General features: G+C 52.2%; 1 protein-coding gene across 2 annotated transcripts in view; it reads right to left on the reverse strand.

The window, feature by feature from the left end:
• Col4a2 (collagen type IV alpha 2 chain) overlaps positions 1-21,692 on the reverse strand; it is a 152,103-nt gene that overhangs the window by 98,591 nt on the left and 31,820 nt on the right. For both annotated transcript variants that reach the window (XM_046454778.2, XM_046454777.2), the window contains exon 4: positions 9,890-9,970. In XM_046454778.2, coding sequence (XP_046310734.1) covers positions 9,890-9,970 — 81 coding nt within the window. The remainder of the gene's footprint in view (positions 1-9,889; positions 9,971-21,692) is intronic.

Consider the following 21,692-nt stretch of genomic DNA (forward strand, 5'->3'; position numbering starts at 1 on the left):
GGAGGACACTCTCACTTCCCCATTTCCATTCCAGAGACTGCAGCTACATCTTCCAACAACTTAACAGTCATCAAAGTGAAATCCTGGATGAAGGGTCAAAAATTAGTTGCACAAATAGAAGACTAGCAGTCAAAATGAAACACACACACACACACACACACACACACACACACACTTCCCGAAAGCAAAAGAACAATCTGGTAGAGACGCACTGCTGTGAGTCACTGTGACGCTGTACGTGGCACACAGGGTGATGGGGACGGAGGACAGTCTCAGCAGGATCACTTCTGAACCTGGGGACACCGTTCCTCCTTACTCTGCGCTGGCCAGGCAGCAGGCAGAAGCCTAGGTCTGAGAAGGGAGGCGAGACCCCCTGAGGAAGGGGATCCGAGTGAAGTACAAGTCTCCAGGTGAAAACTGTCAGGACTTGGGTGTTCTCAAAGCTGTCGCTTATTAATACTTAGGTGTGAAAGGCGCGGCAATCACGTTCTTTCCTAAGGAGGGGGCTGGCAGAGGAGATGGGAGGGAAAGCTCACTGGCAGGCTGAGGATCTCTTTGGGTCAGGGCAGGCCGAGCAGGTGGCTGCACTGGGGTATCCCGAGGTGCCCAAGCTGCCAGGGTCTGTGTGTGGGACTGGGAGGATGGCATTCCTAAGGAGGAGGCAGGCCTGAGTCAGGCTGGCTTTGTGCCGCCATCTTCCCAAGAACTTTGGTGGGAGCGACCATCGCATGTGCTGTGGTGCCCCCTTCGTTGCCACTGACGGTCACTCTGGCCTGATGGGCCACCTGTCATGGGGGTGAAAGGTGCTCCTTTTCTGTTCATTTTCCTGCAGGCTGGGGGTGGAACCGAGGTGTCCTGCGGCTAGAAGAAAGCTCTGCCAACAGCTCACCAGCCCATTCTCTGGGGTCTCTCGAGGGATGCTGGGAAAGGAGCCCCACAGAATTGCCCTTTAGGGTGGGACTCAATGTCAGGAAACAGTCCTCCCCAGGTTCCACTTTGAAGAGGAAAAGCTTTTAAGTTCAACTTTTAAGGGTTGGGTCGTTATACTTTGGAATGAAGTGCAGGACTTTTAACCAAGTTCTATATGAACTTCATTCTGGACAGATATAAAGCTAATCTATAATCCCCCGGTTTCTTTCCTGAAGCTAAGACCAGAAGGTATCTGACAGTCTCAGGGTATTCTCTGCCCTTCCTGGAAATGAGGCTGGGAGAAGCCTGGCCAATGTTCCGGACTGATGTGCACAGAAACATACAAGGTGTCTGTACCACTCCAGGCCGAACAGGGAGGCAGTGTCCTGTGCAGCTTGGATGAATTTTCCGGGATAGTCACCAACTCTTTCTCTTAGGTTGCAGACTGCAGCTCGGGGCACACGGTATAGCCTGCTAGAGACTGTGCACACTGCTGCCCGTGTCCCCGCTGCCCGGCCACTTCTCCAGGCTGGGCTAAGGTGCCATGTGCTGCCTTGTCCTCAAAGGCCGTGCAGTGTTCCTTTCACCGAACCTAGAACTGCGGGCCTCGCGGACAGACGCTGAACAGGGCACAGCACCCAAAACTGACCTCGGGTTCTCTCACAGTTCACCAACGTCTTCACAGACTTAAAACGCCACAGCCACCACTTTATGTGGTCTTCCTAAGAGCAACCGCTCCCACACAGACGCACGTGGGCACTTTAACTCCTACCACAGAGACCAGCCTCACCACAGAATTCGCTCGACTGCTGTTCTGTTATTTAAAACAGACTCCAAGTTTGAAGAGAAACCTACCAAGACAACAATTTAATAAATCACTGATGCTGACGATGGGACTGAGGACTTGTTAGGCCAAGGACGACATTTACCCCGCTTTAATTATTTCCATTCCATTTTGTTTTCTTTCTTTCTGGTTCCAACTTCAGGAATTATCCATCCTAACAGTGTCGGGGATACAAAGCTGTTGTTCCCATGGGGGGTCTTCAGTGCCCTCAGTGTGGCCCGGGAGGAAACTGTCCTCGTGCAGGGCTTGTGCTGGGTCACTAGGAAGTCTGTTTCTACTTTGGTGCTTCTAGAATTTAAGCCTCTAGACTGGGAGCACAGAGAGAGGGACAGGGGTATTTTGATCTTTCCAAGCAGCAGGGCCACATGGTCTTTTGAAGGTTGCTTTGTGCTTCCCATGAGTCCGACATCTGAAGACTTGAATGATCCAGTTGTCTACACCACAGTGAGCTAATTTGGCGGAGGTGCCAGAGGGCTAAGGCTGGCAGGCTGCTCTGGGCCTCTGGTTGGCTGGCTTCTTAGGAAATTTTTGAAATGCTCAAAACTATTATAAATTAATTTATTTAATGTTTACCCCGATGCCGATAATAGCGACACAAGGATGTACCATATCTTGGCCCTTTGAACATGGAAGATGGGGTAGTTCCCAAGGTTTAAAGATGCCAAAAATAAGACAGGGAAGAGAGAACCCATTTCCCACTCCCCAGGTGGCAAGCTCAGAGGCCCCTCAGGAGGAAGATGTGCACGGGATTGCTGGGTTTAGCCGTCTCTGCCACACTTTCTTCTGGTTATTTTACCATTGTCTAAAAGGAAACGCAAAGGCTCATTCCCCAACTTTGCAAAGCCATCGATTGGTTCTTTCCTCATTACTGCAGCAGTGGGACAGAAGCCTGCCTACAAGGATGGACAGGCAGACCCTCCTGGAACAATCCACAGCACTCCAGGGCCCACAGCCTCGAGGCAGAAGGTGTGTGCCCCACGCAAAGAGCCAGCAGTTTTAGATCCCCCCCCCCCCCCGTTGCACCAGGGGAGACCCAGACAGAGGTGAAGCCTCTGCTGTCTTGGTGGCATTTGGGAAACGTGTGTCGTTGGGAAAGACTTTGCTCTGGTCTTCTTTAGAAACCCTGCAACTGTTCATTAAGTATGAACTGGGAAGTGAATAAGGCAAAATAGGTCCCTGAGGACAGCCCACCTCTCCTGAGGAAGGAGAAGAGCTTCCGCGCCTCCCCTGCCCAAAAGCCCACCAGGAGGTGGACAGGAAGGGTGTCTGCAGCTGGAGCTTTCGCTGGGTTTTGAGAATGTGGAACTGTGGGTCCTGCTCCCCGGGAGCCGGGAGCCGGTGGGGCTTCCTATCACGACACAGAGCGGTTGCCGCTCCCCTTGCCTGGGCATGGAGTGACGCCCATGTTTCCCATGAAGCTCTGGGAGGAAGGACCCTTCCCCAGAGCTGGCGGTTCTGGGTGGAGCCGGATGGTCTTCTGTGGCTGCTGTTGGTGGGATGGCCTGTGTGGACACCTAGTTCCCTGAGCTCGCTTCCCTGAGCCCATGAAAGGGCCTTTGCCCGCCTGTACCAGCCACTGCTGCCCCCCAGGGTCACTTCTGTGCCTCTGCAACCCACATGAAAGGCCCTGCTCTCTAGTCGGTTTTTCAGAAAGCAGCTGGCCAGCCAGGAGTCTGGCTAAGAACAAAAGGGCTGACTTTTATCTGGACTTTGTTCCCTGCTCTGAGCTCTGACAATCCCCACTCTATGGTTGGTTTGTTTGGATGTGAATCCAGAAGGACATGGAGGGGTGTGTGGCTCTCTCAGAAAAGACAATGGCCTCTCCAGGGTGGCAGATGATGGACGAAGGTGCTGAGGGACAGCTCTTGTTAGCAATCCCTGGAATCAGGAGAGGTGATGGAAGAATGTGGCACAGGCTGCCACAGCATCTTTGGGGTTCATGCATATAGAGTCCATCAGGAGGAGGAGAAGTGGAAACACAAAGTCCCAAAGCATCTCCACTTCCTCCTCTGCGCCCAGGCACAACACGGCTGGGCAGCAAGCACTTCCTTCTCATTGCCAAAAAGACCTGAACCTACATCAAGTTGTTCTCTGCTAACTCCAGGGTTCTGCAAATACCTGCTTAGCTGTCACAGTCAGTAGCTGTGCCGGGAACACTATCTGTTGAAGTCGATAAGTGTTAGGCCACCCTGCCATGATTAATTTTTAACCAAAGACTTTCATGATTCCTATTATTTAACAATGCATTTTACTGATAGGAAACAATGGAATCCAGGGTAAAAATTTATCATGTTTCAGACAAAGGAAATGGTGATTTCAAAGATCATGGGGGCTGGGGATACAGCTCAGTCACAGAGTGGTGGCCAGGGGTGTGTGAGGCCCTGGGTACGATCTCCAGCACTGAACGTAAAAGCACGGGGAATGATTTTTTTTTTCTTCTCTAAAACACTAACTTCCTTTGGAGGTATGGAGGATGGAACTCAGAGCCTCATGTGTGCCAAGCAGTACCACCGAGCTCCACCCTAGTCACCTGAATACAGACCTTCAAACATCAGATTCTGTCTAATGGTGTTCTTTGAGTCTATTTGGTGAAGTGATATTGAAATTATTAATTTAGAATTTTAATAATGTCCTTTTCATTTTGGGTGATCTCCAACCTGCCTTTTCTTGGAATCAAATCCTGAACAGTGTCACGATAGTCCTTTTGACCTTTAATATTCATCATATTGGGGTAGAACAGGGAGCGGATGTGGGAACAGAAACTGCAATTTCTTCTTTTCCCCTAGCAGCACAATTAACTCATTTTCACAATAGTTTGCTAAAAGTCCCACCTTAAGAATATACCCCCTGCAATCTTGCTGGAAAGAGAGGAAGAGCCACACTATGCTCAAGAGTCCAAGCTAGATCACCAAGCTGGCCAAGGCCACCACACCAGGAGCCCCTGGAAGGTGAGGAGGGTCCAGGTCAGAGCTCATGTTGGAACAGCTAGAAGCCCAGTCTCCCCAAGAGGCCCTGGGGAGGCAGAGGGTGAAGGGTGAAGGCTGAAGACCTTCCCCTTGTTGGGTGACTAGAAGGTTCTGTGTGTCCAGCATTTCCAATGTCCTGTGCCCTGGGCTGGGTTACTTTAGAGATAACATTATTTTGTAAAGCTATGAGCCCACCGGTTACAAATCCTGGTCTTACTTGCATGATGCCTGGCTTTCCACTGTTCCTTGGCTTTCCATTGTCCATTGTGACAACTTGGGACTTATCTCTGGACACATTCTTACGCACTGGCTCTGTGTTATCTCCTCTCCTATTCTCCTGGCACTGATGTGCAGTGTGGGACCAGGTACGACGTGTGTCTTTCACTTGGATTTTCATTAATTGAAATAAAATAAAATGTAATATTTAGCTCATCTGCTCATTAGCCACACGTCTGTTACCCAGATACCATGCTGGACAGTGCAGACTGAACCTGGCCCAGGACGATTCTCCAGGAGAGTGTGGCGCTGGAGTATCATGCCAGCAGGCCAGGGGTGAGACTGCCCATGTAGTGGCTGACACATGATGGATATGTAATAAATATCTGCTGAATGAATAAATATTATTGTTAGATTTCAGTGGCCTTGTAGGCTAAATGCAATCTATTCTGTGTTTGGGGCCACATTTCAGGTCTTCCACAGCATTTTCTTGGCCTATAATCAGATCCAACTGAATGAGCCTTAGTCTTCTCTCAAAGGGCTCTGTGACCCTGGATCAGCTAACTGACGTCTTGGAAGACGTCTCCAGGGGGCTCGTCAAGTGGCTCAGCAGATGGCCTCCCAGGCCTGTGCAGTCTGTCCCCCACCGCCGTCCCCCTCTACCCTCGCCTCCCTGCCCCTCTCTGCTGAGGTTACTGGGCTTGTCCCTGTTCACTCACGCAGGCTGTGCTGCTGGGGACCCCTTCCCTTCCACTATTCTCTGGTGCAATCCCTTCTCTTGGGCCTGGGCCTTGCACGCTGCAGTTGATACAACACGCACAGAGCTCGTGTTTGGGTGCTGACTGCTGGAAGGAAGCTGGGCTCTTCTCACAGAGACAGATGGGAAAGGAACGCCAGGTCACGGGCACAGCACTGCCTGATTCACACCTGGGCAGCTCTCGTCCAGACCTACTTCCCCACAGAAATGGTGGAGTAGTTGGGCTGCTGCAGCTCCTGGGCTCAGGAGGAGCCAGGGCACCTTGGCTCCAAAATCCCACTAAAAATAACCCCCCCAGTTTGGAAAGCGGGTGAGTCCCGTGTAGACAGGGTCGTCGCCCGGAAGCCAGGCGGCGTATCTGCTACTGCTGAACGATTCTTTGTCCTTTCTGGGCCATGCTGGTGTGTGACACGTTGGCGATGACTTCTGCTTAGAATGCTGCGTGCCACTCAGAAGTGTCTGCCTGGACACTGGCCACTGGTGTGAACAGAGGCGTGCCGCAGCAGCACCTCTCCAAACCACCCGGACAGGGCTACTAGGGCCATGGGAACCAGCCCATGTCACATTCTGAGCTGCACCGTCGACGCAGCCCCATGGGGCGCTACGGGTTCCCAGGTTTATACTGAGTCACTTCAAAGAGGAATTCAGTTTTATTTTGAACTCCTGTTTATCCACAGGGCAGGTAAGATGTATGATTGGAACCCAGGAGAGCACACTGCACCGTGACTGCAGCCCACCTGGAGAGGAGGCTTGCCAGTTGCTGGGGTTCGTCTCTGGCCATGCCCCTCTCCTTCCTAACCCCGAAGCTGTCAGTCTTCTTTCATCTTGGGCTCCCGAGCCCTGAGCCTACAGCCAGAGCCAAAGAATGCATTTTCTCACCCTCCCATCCACCCATCTCCACCCACCTGCAAGACACAGGCCAAGGCCCACCTACACAAGACTCCTGAGTAGAATTCCAACATGTGGGTTTTCTTCAGACCTCTGCCACAATCTGAGTGTGAGACCATGCAGGCCATTCGCCTCCTGACCCGAGTGGGAATCACACTGTGTCTCCCAGCTCTGACCAGCTCTGTGGCTTGCTGGAACTATCTGGGGGCTTGGTGGTTCTGCCCACAAGAAGCAATTCTCTCCCTGCCAGGAGAATTTGCAGCTTACCAACTATGGGTGCAAGATCAGGCTCCATACATTTTACACAAAGCTCATTCATTCGGTAACACGAGAATTCATTTGGAACTGGAATCCACAGTATGCTCGCGATTTCTGCTTAGAGTCCAAAAGTGATCCAGTAACATGCAGTTTCTGCTGTTGGCAGTCGCCATGGTGAGGAGCACCCTGGCTGGGGTACCATGTCCATATAAGGTGGAGTTAGCCAAGGATGGGGGTGGAGAGCCTGCTGGGAGGCGTGTCATCACGGCTACAGTAGCACCAGGGGGAAAATATATGGCAAGGGACCCCAGGGGAAGCTGTGGGAAAGAACAAACTATGCACGCAGCTCTCTGGACAGCAGACTGTCCAACTGCCATTTTTATGTATCACGTTACTTAAAAAATACTATCGACCCCAAAGTAGGGCAGATGTGGCCCCGCTTTCTGCAAAACCACATCTGGATAAACCTGCTAGCCAATAAATGTTCGACCCATTTATCAATTCACAGTCGGTGATCAAATCCACCAAGTCTGCAGTATTGAAATTGATGCTGCATCTTAGTAACTGCTTTGAAGAAGCAGCGGCAATCGTCCTGACAAGCACCTTCGGGGACAGGCGAGGTCGGGTGCTTCTCTCCCTCTGCTGGGTTTTCTCTCTCCTTCTACTGTCGGCTGTTTCTGTCATCTTACTGACCAGTGTGCACTGGCACCCCAGAACTAACGGACTGCCTTGGGTGCTGACCAGTCCAACATCCCAGCAACGTCTGTCCAGCCCCGTCGCAGGTGTGTCTTGTGCAGTGTCAGGCCACCTGAGTGCTTGGACAGGGAGGGTGAGCCATGGGGAAGCGGCACAGCGGGGATGGTGTCTTCCCTCCTGCACAAACTGCTCAGGTAGCGGCCACATTTTTACTTAATCTGATCAGTGCTGACAACCTGCTGAATAGTTAGAGGGACTCCAAGCCCACCTGAGACTTGGACTACTAGTGCTACCAAATGAACCAGAGGGTCAGCTTTAGACCTCACTAGACACAGATGCAGCTGCTTCCTAGGCTGGGAACACTGGGCCATAACAAGGTTTCTGTGTCTGTGCCGTGAACTTGCTCAGAGACCTAGGGACCTTAGGGATCTCCTTCCAAAAACCTCTTTGAGAAGATCTGGGGCAGAGCGACAGAGTACATGGGCATGCTGGTGGCAGCGTCTGTTGACATATCACAATTAGTGTCTTTACTGAAGAACCAAGTTCTTGTAAAGGCAATATGGAAAATTTAGTCCTAGTTCTGCACTAGACAATCATAGGAAGTGAGAAAGAACAGAGCCCTCGGCTTCAGCCCTTGGGCCGAGTCCTGTCTGGCTGAGTACACAGAGGACACTGCGGCCCTCTCGACGGAACTCCACCCCACACGCCAGTCGCAGATGTTTGCACACTGCTGATTCATCTGCTTTGTGTCCATATAAGGCAGGGCCAGCCGAGTGCACGGGAGCGTCTGCAGCCAGGCGCTGTCTTCAGGGCCCTCTCACTGCTGGGAAAACCAACGGCAGGGGACCCAGGGCAGTCAAAACTCATGCGACGGCAAATATATATATATATCTGTCTCCTTGTTAAATGACAAATGACTTCATCTACGACTCTTTAAACAGGGAAGCCCCTCACTAAAGCCGAAGCTCACTGTCTACAGATGGCATCACCCGATGAACACAGCACAAGAGATGGCTTTGACCTCAGGCACAGCCCCAGGGTAAGGATCAGTCACAGGGGAGCAAAAAGAACCACCGCTCGGACCAGGGGTCCTGGCCATGAATACTAGGGGTCATGTCTTGTGGGGGGGGACTCTGGAGTGGAGACAGAACCTGACATGGCAGAATCCCACAGCCAGAGGCAGGAGTGGGCACAGCCACTTCAAACACTGCCTTCAGGACTCTGCTAGGGAGACTCACTGGGCACCCAGGACTGTAGTGATTTCTGGCAAAAATGGCACTGCAGGCAAGAATTCCTGACCACCTCCCACCACCTGGCAGTCACCAGGGATGCAGAAAAACAGGAATCCTGGGGACAGAGACACCAACTCTGTGGCATAAAGTGAAGTGCTACTCCCACACCTCCACATGCACAGTGGATCTGGACATCTAAGCAGAAGGACTATCTTTAGAAACAAGTAAAGACTCAAACACCTGCTTCAGAGGCTACAGAGCAAGAAACCAACCTCTTCAATTAAGCACTGAACACATTAAACCCAACATAAGTCAAGAGTTCAAATTCTGCCAGGTGTTCTTGTAATAATTTGGGGTAGCCTTTTTTTTCCCTGCTTATCTGTGAAATGAGCTATATAAAGAGCATTCAGGGAATGAATAATTTTAAATTTAGAATAACTACCAATAGTATAAAGGCCAATGCTCTCTAGTTTGCATACCTACACTGCAGTACAAATGCAACTGTTTTCTCTTCCATAATATTTTTGCAAGGTATGTGTTTATGTAAAATCTAAGTACGAACATCATTGCGTTATGTGTATACATATGCCCATGTGTATACCCACAGGGCCTGCGCTCCATGTTGGAAGAAGTTTCCACATCTATGGATTTAATCAACCATGGATTAAAATATTTTTTTATAATATTGCATCTGTACAGATTTTTCTTGTCTTTATTTCCTAAATTGTACAGTATAACATCTATTTATGTTGCCTTTGGGTTTAAAAGTCATCTGGAATGATTTGCAGTGTAGGAGGATGTGTGTGGTTCCATGCAAGTCCTATGCCACTTTACGTAAGGGACTTGAGCGTCAGCTTGTGACACCCAGTGGTGTCCTGGAACCCGCCCCCCACACATGCTGAGGGAGGACCTACATCTTCTTAACAGTGAACGAGAGAAAAGGAAAAGTGGTCTAAATGGGCCCAATTTGGCATTATGACTTGTGCTGGTGAAAGAGAACATTGTGGATTAAACTTCTTAACAAGGCAAGCCACTGACTTATCCAGGTGAGTTAAAGCACTTTTGTTTCAAACAGAAGTGTCAGGGAGTGTCAGGAGGTGTTTACGGCGACGCTCTGACTTACGCGTCCTCCTTTCTCCGGGTAGCACTGGCAGCCGCCGCTGCAGTCTCTCCCTCCGCAGGGCACATCGTACTTCTTCACACCCTGCAAAAATCAAGCACAAAGAAAGTGACCTAAACTGTGTCATCTACAATATGGGTCACAGTACCACCTGCTGGGAGTCCTCTCAACTCTAAAACCAAGAATTCATTCAACATATTCAATAAGCATTTATTTAGGACAGTTTTAGGTGGGTTCACTGCCAGCCGAGAGAAGGTAGAGTTCCCATCCTCCTGCCACCAGCAGGCCGGGCCTCCCCACCAGGCACCCTGTGGTGGAATCAGTGAGTCTATCTGGCACATCCCCACCCCCCAGGTCCCTGCCGCCTGGTTGCTCACTCTGTGGTCAATGGCCTTGCATGCCTTGAGAATGTTCCCCGAACCCAGGGAGTCCAGGAGAAATGCAGATGGCCACTGCTCTGTGACTACACCACAGGTCAAGGGCTGGGGTAGGAATGAGGAGCCCAGGGCAGGAAGCAGCTCCTCTTCATGCCTGGAGGTACAGGGGTGCATCCTGGAGAGGCCAGAGTGAGCCGAGAAAGAACAGGGGTGGGACCCAAGGCCAGGCTGCTCTAGGCCCACCAGCTTACGCGGAGCCTAGCGAGAGAAGGGAGGTGCCCTGTGAAGAGGCAGAAGGTGCACCTGGCAGGATGGAAACCCTGCACCACGGGCATCGCCTGTGACGCAGCTGTGGCCCACCTGCAGAGAGAGCCACCTCCGTCCCTCCTGCTCTGGGAGTCAGGCTGATCTGCAGGGAGGAGGAAGCAGGCTTCCCCCAGGACCTGAGTCCTTGGGAGGCAGAATGGAAGCTCCTGCCGTGACTGCAACTCTGAAGGGTTCACTGGAGACGGAGGGGCTCCTGGCTGGCCTGTCCAGTGGGGAGAAGGGTTCCCCACCCTCGATTTCAACATAATGGATGAGAGAAGAACACGGAGATCGACCATGGAGGGCCTTGGCTCTTCTAGACTGCTGGCTGCCTACGGCAGGAGGAGCGGCTTTACCTTCTTTCCTCCTGTTCTCCAAGTGGCCAAGCTGCTGCCCTGGCCCCCACTCCCCTCCCAGGGGAGCCTAAGCCCTCCCCCCGGGTGAGATGCCACAGCTGCCCTCCAACAGGTGAGACGCTGCAGTCCTCTCCTCACAGGTGAGCTACACAGACCCCTCCCCGAGGTGAGCTGGTGCAGCCTGTCATCAGGGAGGATCTCAGGCTGGCTTGTCATGCTTGGCCACCGTTCAGCAACTCCTGATGTGCCCACAGGGCCCATGCAGCGGGCAGTTCCACGTAAGGGGGCTCTGGACACCAGCAGCCCCTGTCAGTCCCTGGGCCAAAACTTGTTGTGCAAGCAAAGCCCCCGGCCAACAGGACTGTCCAGTGTCCAGCAGCACTCACATTGCCACAGTGTTTCCTTCCCCTCAGTCACGCCTCAGTGACCCGGCAGGATGGGCACTGGGACTCCTCTAAGGTTTTTGCAGCAGATCTGAGCCAGAATCCTCCCTGTCCCCACTGCTGTGGGCATGCACGTGGAGAGGCAGGTGGCGTGGCCACTGCCCCACTGCGGGTCCTGCCCAGTGCAGACTCTGCCCACGGCCAACACTGGACATGCAGGACAAGCAAACGTCTGACTCAGAACCATCTGGCCGGCCAGCGTTGACCTCGGGCCTCCGCAGTCCCTCAAGGCTCTTTTTGTACAGACTGTCAAATCCTCTCCTGAGCTCACCGTTCCCGCCGGAGACGCCTCGTTTGAGAGTCCCACATATTTTCTGTTCTTATAATAATTCTTACAATAATCCAGTGCCTGATGCATCAGTCACTGCTTTGAAGAATTCCAGAAAGTCTGAGCGTCTCAAATCCTTTAAAGAAACCAGTACCTCCTTTTAAATCTCTCTTTGATTATCTTTCTGTCCCATGTGAGGTAGTGAGACTGCTGGAGCTCTACTGTGTAAAAGTAAACACATATAAAACCCTTTTATGCCCTCAAAGGCGATTTTCTATGGTTTCGGTGTTTACCTACACAATTTCCATGGTTCTGGACTCTAGGATCACAGCTTCGCGTTAAGCTGTAGGTTTCATGGCTTGCGCTCAGCACCAATGGGACCGGCCTGGATGGGCCAGCGCATTCATACTTCATTACACGTGACCCTGATATGAATAGGTGCCTTGGCAGCTAACCCAGCTGACCCAGCGGTTCCTTTGCCAGTTGCTGGGAAAGGGGTGGGGGCTGTGCTCACTCCCCCTATGGGGTTTCACATGCTATTTTAAATTTTGACTTTAGAGTCACTTGCCAGATCCTTGTGTATAAATCATAGGTTGGAAAGATTTTAAGGGTTTCAAATTGATGGAGCAGACTCTCTTTTCTAAGTTTAGGATATTCACTGGATTCGGTTACAGCAATGAGCTCCCCGTGACCTGCTCACAATGGAATGGCCCTTCCTGGAACTGTGCTTTGCCAATGTGTGCCAGGGGGTAGGTGCCCGTCTCACCAGGGAGGAGGCACACATGGTTGGCTGGCAGCCCCTCACAGACCATGCCACCCTGAGTCTCAGACCTCCCAGTCGCACGTGAGTACGTGAGTACGAGTGTGTGTGTGTGTGTGTGTTCCCATGGGCAGCTCACCTGTGCTTCAGAGGGACTCTTGTGAATTCCAGCATCTACAAGGGTCTCAAGGGCCACACAGTGGAATGCCAGGTTCCAGGACAGACAGAAGTACTTACTAACTGGGCAGGGCAAGTGCTCCAGATGGCCTCTCAGACTGCACACGTCTGACCTGAGCCTCTCACGATTCAAATGCCTTCCCGAGGCACTGGCTGGGTGAGTGGAGGGAAGGACCCCATGAGCCCAGGATCGCGTCCCCCCTTCCCATCCCACAGGAGGGTAGCAACAGCTCCCACCAGCACTGACAGGCTCTGCCTTGATTTTGCCATGCCACGAGACCTAAAGACAAACCACGGTCCTCCCGCTGGTCAGCTCCGCCCACCCCTCCTCCGTCTCCAGAGTGAAGCTGGCTCTGGCCTGAGTGTCCACTCAGTCTCTGAAGGCAAGCCTCTCTCCTGCACAGTTCTTCTAGGTCTCTCCAAGCACTTCACATTTCTCGTTCTACAGAATTGCAGGTTAAAAAAGAAATGTCAATTATAGCCTCCATCCATTCCTCACTTCAAGTCTGAGTTGCCAGCAGCAGAAACTGCAGAGTGCAGCATTCAACCCCTTGCTCTCCAGAGTCCCATGCGGGGGCACCTGGCCACTGACTATTCCATGGAGGCTCAAAGGAGATGAAGCTCCCAGGACGGCTCCCACGGACCTGCTCTAGGTGTGCCAAGTACTCCTGCCAGGGGCCAAACTACACCATTCAGCTGAGCTGGCCAAGCCCTGCTTATTTGGATGTCCTTCATCCAGGAGAAGAAGGGCCCATGGCCCAAGGTGACCAATTATACTGAAGATCTTTGGAAGCTGGTGACCTCCCCATACCTCCCCTTCATACCCACACAGCAATCCCCGTCCCACCCAGGGCTCTGGGCACAGAGGAGCCTGTGTTCCTGCCCTGATCCAGGAGAGGGCACCTGGCACTCCCAACTTCAAACCACTAGAGGGTGAGAGCCGATTCATCCTCTTTCCCTTACAACCCACTGGCTCCCTCCCTCCCTCCCTCAGTCCATTCTTGCCAAATGTGCTGGGCTCTGGGTGTAAAGTGGGGACAGCCCGGACACTTCCCTGCCCTCATGGAGTATGCACAGACAAGAAGGCTGATTGAAAAAACAGATGCCTGAACCTACCTAAATGAAATTCTGGTTGATGCTCTGAGGAAGAGCGGGTAGGACTGTGAGTCGGGAACAGGAGATCACGAGTGGCACCTGCTGACACAGAGGCTCACTTGACTCAGGCCCTGTCCCTTGGCTAGACCATGCTCCTGTCCTGCTCATGTGCCCATTTAGCCTGAGGGCATGACCACTAAGAGGAGACCCCAGAGCTGCCCACCACCCTCCTGGCCCAGGCAAGCAAGATCTTCCTGCCACTTCAGGGGTCAAGAACACCTTGAACTGGGGTGAACTGACTCTCAGGATGCCCCCACAGTGCTGCATCCCCAACTTCCAGCCCGGGTTCAATTTCAACCCGTGGGTGCACTACAGTCCAGGACAGAGACAGTTCAGAGGCACCAGTCAGTGCTCAAACCAGAGGCCCCAGCTGCTTCCCACATGCATGACCATTTCAAATGGGAGGGGTCACCCGTTCTTTTAGCAGAAGAGCCAACACATGCTGGGGACCACACACAAGTCCCTCATGTCAATCATCTTGTCACCTGCCACACGGAAGACCTGGCCCCTCTGAAGCATCAGCTCCTTCAAGAGAGGCAGAGGGATGAACAGGATTGGGAGAGACTCCGCACTCCCAGGGGGTTAACGTCCTCACCACTGACTTCTCTCGGCAGCTCCAGGGCTGTGGAAGCCACAGGGGCGGTTTTGACAACAAATGCAAATGACGAGTGTGGGCAAGAAGCTCAAGGCAGCATCAACATAAGATCCAGTGGGCTGTCTGCACACCAGGAAGAGAGGAAGGTGGCATTCTCCAAACACAGCCTGTGTGGCAATAGAGGGCCACAGGTCGTGGAGGACCCGAGCGGGCGTGTGGGTGAGGACACTAGGAGGCACACTGAGGTCAGACCTGGAGGCAGCTTCACCAGGAGATGGAAGGAAGGGGAGGGACCGAGCAGCAGCAGGCCCCCTGCAGCCAGGGAGAATGCAGCCAGCTCGCCCGAGATCTACCGGGTCAGAACCTGCCTTCTAACCCAGTTTCCAGGCAGTCAGGCAGCCCAGGTTTTCCTTGGCGTTAAGTTATCATTCAGAAGTATCTGAATGTCCCAAATATAAGCCAAGTCATCTGGAGCAAAGCTCTGCACTGGATGGTGGGGCTGACATTGTGGAAAGGGGCTTCGGAGAGCCCCGGAGGGAACTGCAGGCCACGAACCATCTTTGTGCAGTAGAAGGTGGGGTGTCTCATGGGCCATGATTAGTAGACCCAGCCACCTCTGTTTTAGGAAAATGCTACCCTCAGGTCTCCTTTGGCACTCTGTGGACTTAGGGGCTCTAGTACCCAGGATGCAGATGCTGGGTTTCCAGTCAAAGTGCCAGACGTTTTTTAGTTCTCTTTTCCTTCTTTAAAATCTATCCTTTCAGGGATCTTTGTTTCCTGCTGAATCTTACCCTGTCCTGGACTGATGGCCAGCACAACTGTGCTGATGAGATCACAGGACTTGGGAATGACCTGGATTGCTCAGGAGCCAGATGGCAAGGTACAGTCCAAGAGGCATGTTCTGGAGAACTCAGATCATACTCCACCCAACTGGGAGGCAACCAGCATTGTTTCCAGGTAAAAGTGGAAAGCTTTAGCAAGGATTTCTTGGTTGGCTTAAACAAACACCTTCGTTAGTGCATCATAGTTAACGTGTTTGTGAGGTTCATTTTGGCCTAATTGTACTGACGTGGAATTTAATTGGCTCCATTTTAGTACCCAGTGCCTCCTCTTTTTCTCCCCCTCCTGCCTTCCGTTCCCCTTCCTCTACTCTACCGGTTTTCCTTCTGTTTATTTACTGATTTTTTAAAACATTGGTGCTTATAGATAAACATAGAGGTGGATCTTGGTTGGCTTTTTTTATGGGGATTCTCTTCCTTGGAGTCTTTGGGAGTCTCGGCATCATCCCATCTAGAATGGTTGAGAATCCATCCAGTTCCACAGCATCTGTCTCAGACACATTCACATCACTCTAGATGCAAGGTCTAGACTCCCTGGTGAGTCTTTTCCTCTGGAGAACAAAAGTCACTGGGTTTTCTCAGGGAATGTAGGCTCCAGCTTCCTGAACCAGGTTCCTATCATGCCCAAGCAGAGAATTCTGTGCCTTGAGCCAATGACGCTGTCTGCCAGCAGAGGTTCTGCTCTGCCATTTATAAATGGGATTCAGTAGACTCAGAGCAGAGATCAACAGTAGCAGCTGCAAGATTAAGAGAACATCCGGTCCCACAGGTTGCTGGCTCTGCCTCCATTTGAACAATCCCATAGCAGCAAGAGGAGTTATCATGTTGCCTTCACCAGGGCTCACGAACCATCAGGCAGACAGGAAAGGCCCTCCTTCCCCACCTGGGGCAAAGATGTGCCGTCCTAAAGAATGTTCCTGTTTCTAAGTGTCGAGAAAACTGCCCAATGCCACTCCTCCCAAGCACAGACTTGGTTTATATTTAGGACATTCAGAAATACTTCTGAATGATAACTTGAATGCCAGCCAGGAAATAAAAACACATAAATGATTCAGACTCCTTAAGACTAGTTATCTAACTACCTGTATGATTGTCTGTGTACCTTTAGGGCACAAATCCATGGAAATGCACCCAGCTTTCTGCAGATGTATCCCTACAGTTGACACAATATATATGAATGAAAGGAAAAATGGTGGCCATTGTTTCCAACTTGCACATAAAAATGAGTATTAATCAAATTTATATGAAAATTCAAGAACAAAACTCATCTGTCCTAAAACAAAGAATATTTTGTCCTCCACATGTTCCAAGAAACGTCTCGTCCAAGGAAGTCTTTTTAAGCCAATATACCTCCAGCCAAAAAGAGCAATTCTCTAAAGGGAATTTATGGATTCTTTGCCGTTGAATTGCCCCCAGCATCTAATCCAAACTTCCTCTACAGAGGAATATTGAATACCCCATTCTAAGTGACATAAAAGGTAAGTATTTCTTATTGCTGAAAGTAATTATCTTTCATGTTTTAAGGCAAAGTAATCTATACAAGTCTTTGTTTGTCACAGGTCCAGTCAAGCTGGACGTTTTAGAAATACCCTTTAATCCTAACAAAGAAGAAAGCCAACTTGGGAACAAGGTTCCCGGCAAAATTCTATTAGTTTATCAAAACAGGAAATATAAGCCATTTCCGCACACACAGCTTTAGAAATTAAGGAAATAATTCCAACATGGCATGAGCAAGACAAGGTATATAGAAAAGGAAACCACCGTAATGGCACACACAGAACAAAGACCTTCTCCCCCACGAGCCGTGGGAGACCCAGCCAACTGCTTCCTTTGTTTTAACAGCATTTCAAGGGCCCACAACAAAAGCCACCCTTCAAGAGCCGTCCTGCCATGGTCATCCGCTGGAGGCGGAGGGAGAAGTGGCTCGCCCACTTGGAGGAACAACCCCAAGGGACCCCACCAGTGCCAGCTGTCCCAGCATGGTGGCCACTGCCTCCCTCCTGGCTCTGGGAGGTTTAGGGTGGTAGAGGAGTTCAGGCCACCATGTCTGCTGCAGGACAGCCAGAAAGATGGGAGCCGAGGAGTTCCTGGGATGGCAGTCCAGGTCCTGTAAGTGCTCCCAGAGGCCCGTCATGCAGCAGACATGATCAGGAGGGACCATGTTTGGTGCTTCACAGCCAACAGGTGCCAGTGCAGTTTTGCCATGTGACCACCTTCAGTTTCTTCTTGGGCAAGTCAAAGCTCAGAGGTGTTTTCCACACAGGATTTACTGAGATACAAGAGCCTGGGATGGCCAGAGTGCTGGGGCATGCGTGCCAAAGGCAGGAATCGGACAGAAGGGCCAGCAGGCAGAGTGCAGGAGGCCAAAGGCCAAGGTCAGAACACATCCCAAGGTACAGCACTGATCCCTGTGACAGTCAAGCAGGCTAACGACAGGCCAGATGGGTTGCTGGACTCCAGGGCGGGGAGTGGCGGGGAGAACCCTAAGCGTGTTGAGAGGACTTGGGGGGGGGGGGGGGGGAAGGAGGCCAGGGGCAGCCAGGAGAGGAAGAGCAGGCCAAGGGTGCGTGAAGGGCAGAGTCTGGCAGAGAACGATCCGCCCAGGCGCGGAATGAGGATGGCCACCCCTCGCAGGGTGCAGTGAGGATTCCTGAGGTACTCCTGGAGATGATGTCCTGTCCACGTTTGGGTCATGAGCACCAGACAGAGCCAGGCTCACGGGGCTGGGGCTGCAGACAGGAATGAGAGCTGAACCCCAGCCAGAGAGCTATGAGCCAACGTTCCTCTCGTTCCGGCCTGGGGAGAGGGTGATCTCAGGTGTGGGTGGGCCTGAGGCTGCAGGTGAAGACAAGCAGGCCAGCTGGCTGGTGGGGGGACTGGGGGGTTGGCATTTCCTGCCCTACATCCTTGTCCCAGCCGTGTCTTCCCACAGGCAAAAGTCCGACGTGAGCAAGGCAGGCACGCCTCCTGCCACCAGCACATGAAGGAGGGGAGCCTGTGCTGCCGCTTGCCAGGGAGCCACTGGAGCACAGGGCCCAGCCTTGCCCAAAGCACCCTGCCTTCCTTCTCTGAGTCCCAGGAGTGGAGCACCCTCCTTGCCGAGGATCTCGTCTGCTGTGTGGCTTTATCAGGTGCCTCATCCTGAGTCATCTTGTGGATAGACTTGGATCCTGGACAGCAAAGACCAGGGAGTGGACTTGGGAGTGGACTTGGGAGTGGACCTGAGGCAGTAGAGGGGTCAGGCAGGCAGGAACCAGTGACCATGCAGGTGGAGTCTGCTGGGGCAGAGCACTGGACAGGCAGCCTCAAGAGCAGAAACCGAGGACCTCTGGAAAGCAGGTGACCCTGTCTTGGAGCATGAGGTGTGGTCTGCTGAGGACGCCCACTGCATTCCCAGGGTCCTAATGCCATTTCCTGTCACCTAATGTCTTGGTCTTTGGATGCTGCTACCCTTTATCTCTACTTCCTGTTTTCTTGCCCAAGTCTTTAGCATCTGCTGCCTCTTATAACATCCATGGAAGCCCCACCTGCTAAAGCAGCAGAAGGTGTATTTTATTGCAATTTAGATATATTGATGACTCTATGGCTGAATTCTAGTTGATCTTAACGACTTCCTGCCTGGGACCCCAAGGCTCTGAGTTACAAATCAAACCAATTTTAGAAGTCTCAGATGAGAGCCCTCATTACCCACTCTGACTGGCACCAGAGAGTGCGACTGTTCTGACACAGGATTTGCCTCCCCATATCAGGGACGAGGTCTGGTCGTAGTCATTAAAGCCCCTCTTACTGACGTCATCACAGAGCTGCCACAGGGGTTCATTATTCTGAGAGCTAAGGTGCACGCTAGCCACCCTGCAGGAGCTGGCACGCATGTGCAGGCACATGTGCTCACACACGGGGGCACAGCTGAGATGATGAGACCAGACCCAAAGGCCTCCACGGGAAGCCGCAGTTTCTACAAATCACCTTCCCTGTCCAGCCTGTGCCTCCATCTCTAACGTAGACTGTCACCCCCATATTTATGTTGATGGCTAATGCCTGGCGAGGTGGGTTCCTGGGACCGATCCCTCAGTTTGGAGCCACATCAGGCTCCATTCAGAGGGTACACACTCTGCCTCCACCTTCTGGGGCCCTGCCCTGGCTGCTCCCTGGGACTTCCTGCTCACCTCTCCTGCCCTGGGGTTCTGAGCCTTTGGTCTGCCATTCCTCCACTCCAAAGTCTTCTTCCCTGTCAGCTCCAACTAGGCACTTAGTGTTTTTTTTTTTTTTTTCTCATGCTGATGGAATGTTAAGGACTTTAAGGTGCTGAGTACAGACACCCCCTGTTTTCACCTGCCTCAGAACTTGCACTGCACATGGTGTTCCGTCAGCGTGGAATGTTCTCCTTCACACACCTCTGTCTGCCCTATGAGTGCAGCTGAGACCCCTCCCATTGGCTCTCACACTGGGAAAAAGAACCCACATTGACTTCACCTCCTATCCCTACCCATCACGTAAGGGGCTTTCTGCTACGTCGCAATGTCTATCTGAAAAATCTTTACATTCTGTAAAATCACACACCAATCCAGTGAGGCGGGTGGGAAGATGTGGGGGGATCAGTGCACTCTTATGCAACTTTGTAACTAGAGTGCTAATAAAATCGGTAATGATCCCAATAAAAATAATAGCATGGCTTAACAGACACGGAAGCTTCCCAACAAGAGGAGAGATGCTACTGGGAAAGTAGGGCTTTCTCCTAACGACTAAAGGCATGGTGTCACAGGAGGGCGCGAGGAAGGCACAGACTGCGACACCGCAGAGAACAGGGCATATGCCCACAGCTCAGGGAGAACCGCAATGGACATTCTAGGCAAAGCGTGCCCCGGTGGGCAGGAGGAAGGAGGCTGGGTATGGACAACCCCTGTGGAGGAACTCTCGGACAGCATGCTGCATCCCTGAGCCGGTCACTCTGCCCGCAGAGCCTCTGTGATGTGGAGGGACCTTGCAGGGACAACTTCATCTGAAGGAACGTCTCTTCATTTTCTGACAACCTCTGTGATGGTCCACCTTGGCTGTCAGCTTGACTGGACCAGGACAGGCCTAGAGCACTGGTAAAGTGCTCTCTGGGTGTGTCTGTGAGGTGCTTCCAGGGATGACCGGCATGTGGGTCAGCCAGGACTGGGAAAAGACCTGCCCTGGGTGTGGACAGTGCTGTCCAATAGGCCAGGAGCCTGCCTGGAAGAACAGGAGGAAGGGGGGGGGGGCTCAGCACACGTGCACCTCCCCAGCTCTCCTCAAGCACCAGGTTTCCCTGCCATCGCACTCGGACAGCAGACTCCAGATCTTCAGCCTCTGAACACCGACACATACCAACTTTCCATGGGGACTTCAGCCTCGGTAGAGGGCTGTGCCTTGTTCTGAGGCTCTGGTCTCCTGGACTGAGCAGCCACAGGTTTCCCCCTGGGCAGTCTGAGGACGCCACTGTGGGACCATCCAGCCTCTGATGGTGTGGCCAACCTACTAACCCCCTAGAGCCGCATGCGCTCTATGGCTCTGCTCTTCCGAGGAGCGTGTACCCTGACAGCGTGACATCACTCTCAGTTACCAGCTACAATCAGCAAGGATGAGTTGGAGAGGCGACCTCGGGACACAGCAGGCCACCTCCACGTCCTACTCACTCAGGGCTCACCTGTAGGGGTCAGTGTTCTCACCAAGAAAGTAAGAAATGTGGCCATCTTAAAGACCTTTCTAAATGACACTTCATAGCCCGAGGGAGTGTTCTCTGTCATTTAGTCACTTCATAGCCTAAGGGACAGTGTTCTCTCAGCCTGGAGAACAGGACGCAGGAGGTTTCCACTGTCAAGAGGCACCAATGTGATCCCAGCAGAAAGGATCGGCCAGTCTCACGGGCACGCAGTTTCACAGCTACATTTAGAACAAATGCCCTCTGATCTAGACGAGCCATTCTGTTTACACACTCTTCAGCCAGAGACAGTCTACCAAGACATCACGCAACACAACATTACTTCACGGTCTGTCCACACGAAGTTCTAATTATGCGCGTGGCATGTCAGTTCTTGGTATTCTCTGGCGGGGAATACAAATACGTCTGGGCTAGAGTTGGCACAGGGTTCTGGAGTGAACACTTAACACGGCTCCTAAGAGGGGAAGTACCTCCATCCCTTAAAGCCACCTATTCCAGAGAAGTACCTCCAGTTGACGACCTTGGTCTGATACCTCCCTGTGAGCTAAATTTGGGGAAAGATCTGAGGAGAACCGAATAAAGAACACGCAATTCTCTTAGTACAATAAGATTCCTGTTCCTCATGGGGGAGGCTGGTTCAGGCAGGGACGGGCAGGCGAAGCACAGCAGTGGCCCTGCCTGGGCAGGCTTGGCATTTACACCCCTAGCTTCCTCTTTGTGAGACTGACTGTCCATGTCACAGGGGCACTGCGGCCAGGGCCAACACCACCCCACACCACAGCCACTGGACACACCTGCTGGCCCGGGTTCTGGGCTGGGATTTCTGAATCTGCCTTGCTCTTTCTCC

The sequence above is a fragment of the Marmota monax genome, unplaced genomic scaffold, assembly GCF_021218885.2.
Source record: "Marmota monax isolate L192 unplaced genomic scaffold, Marmota_monax_Labrador192_F-V1.1 WCK01_AAM20220418_F8-fsc00026, whole genome shotgun sequence".
NCBI classification, from domain to species: domain Eukaryota; kingdom Metazoa; phylum Chordata; class Mammalia; order Rodentia; family Sciuridae; genus Marmota; species Marmota monax.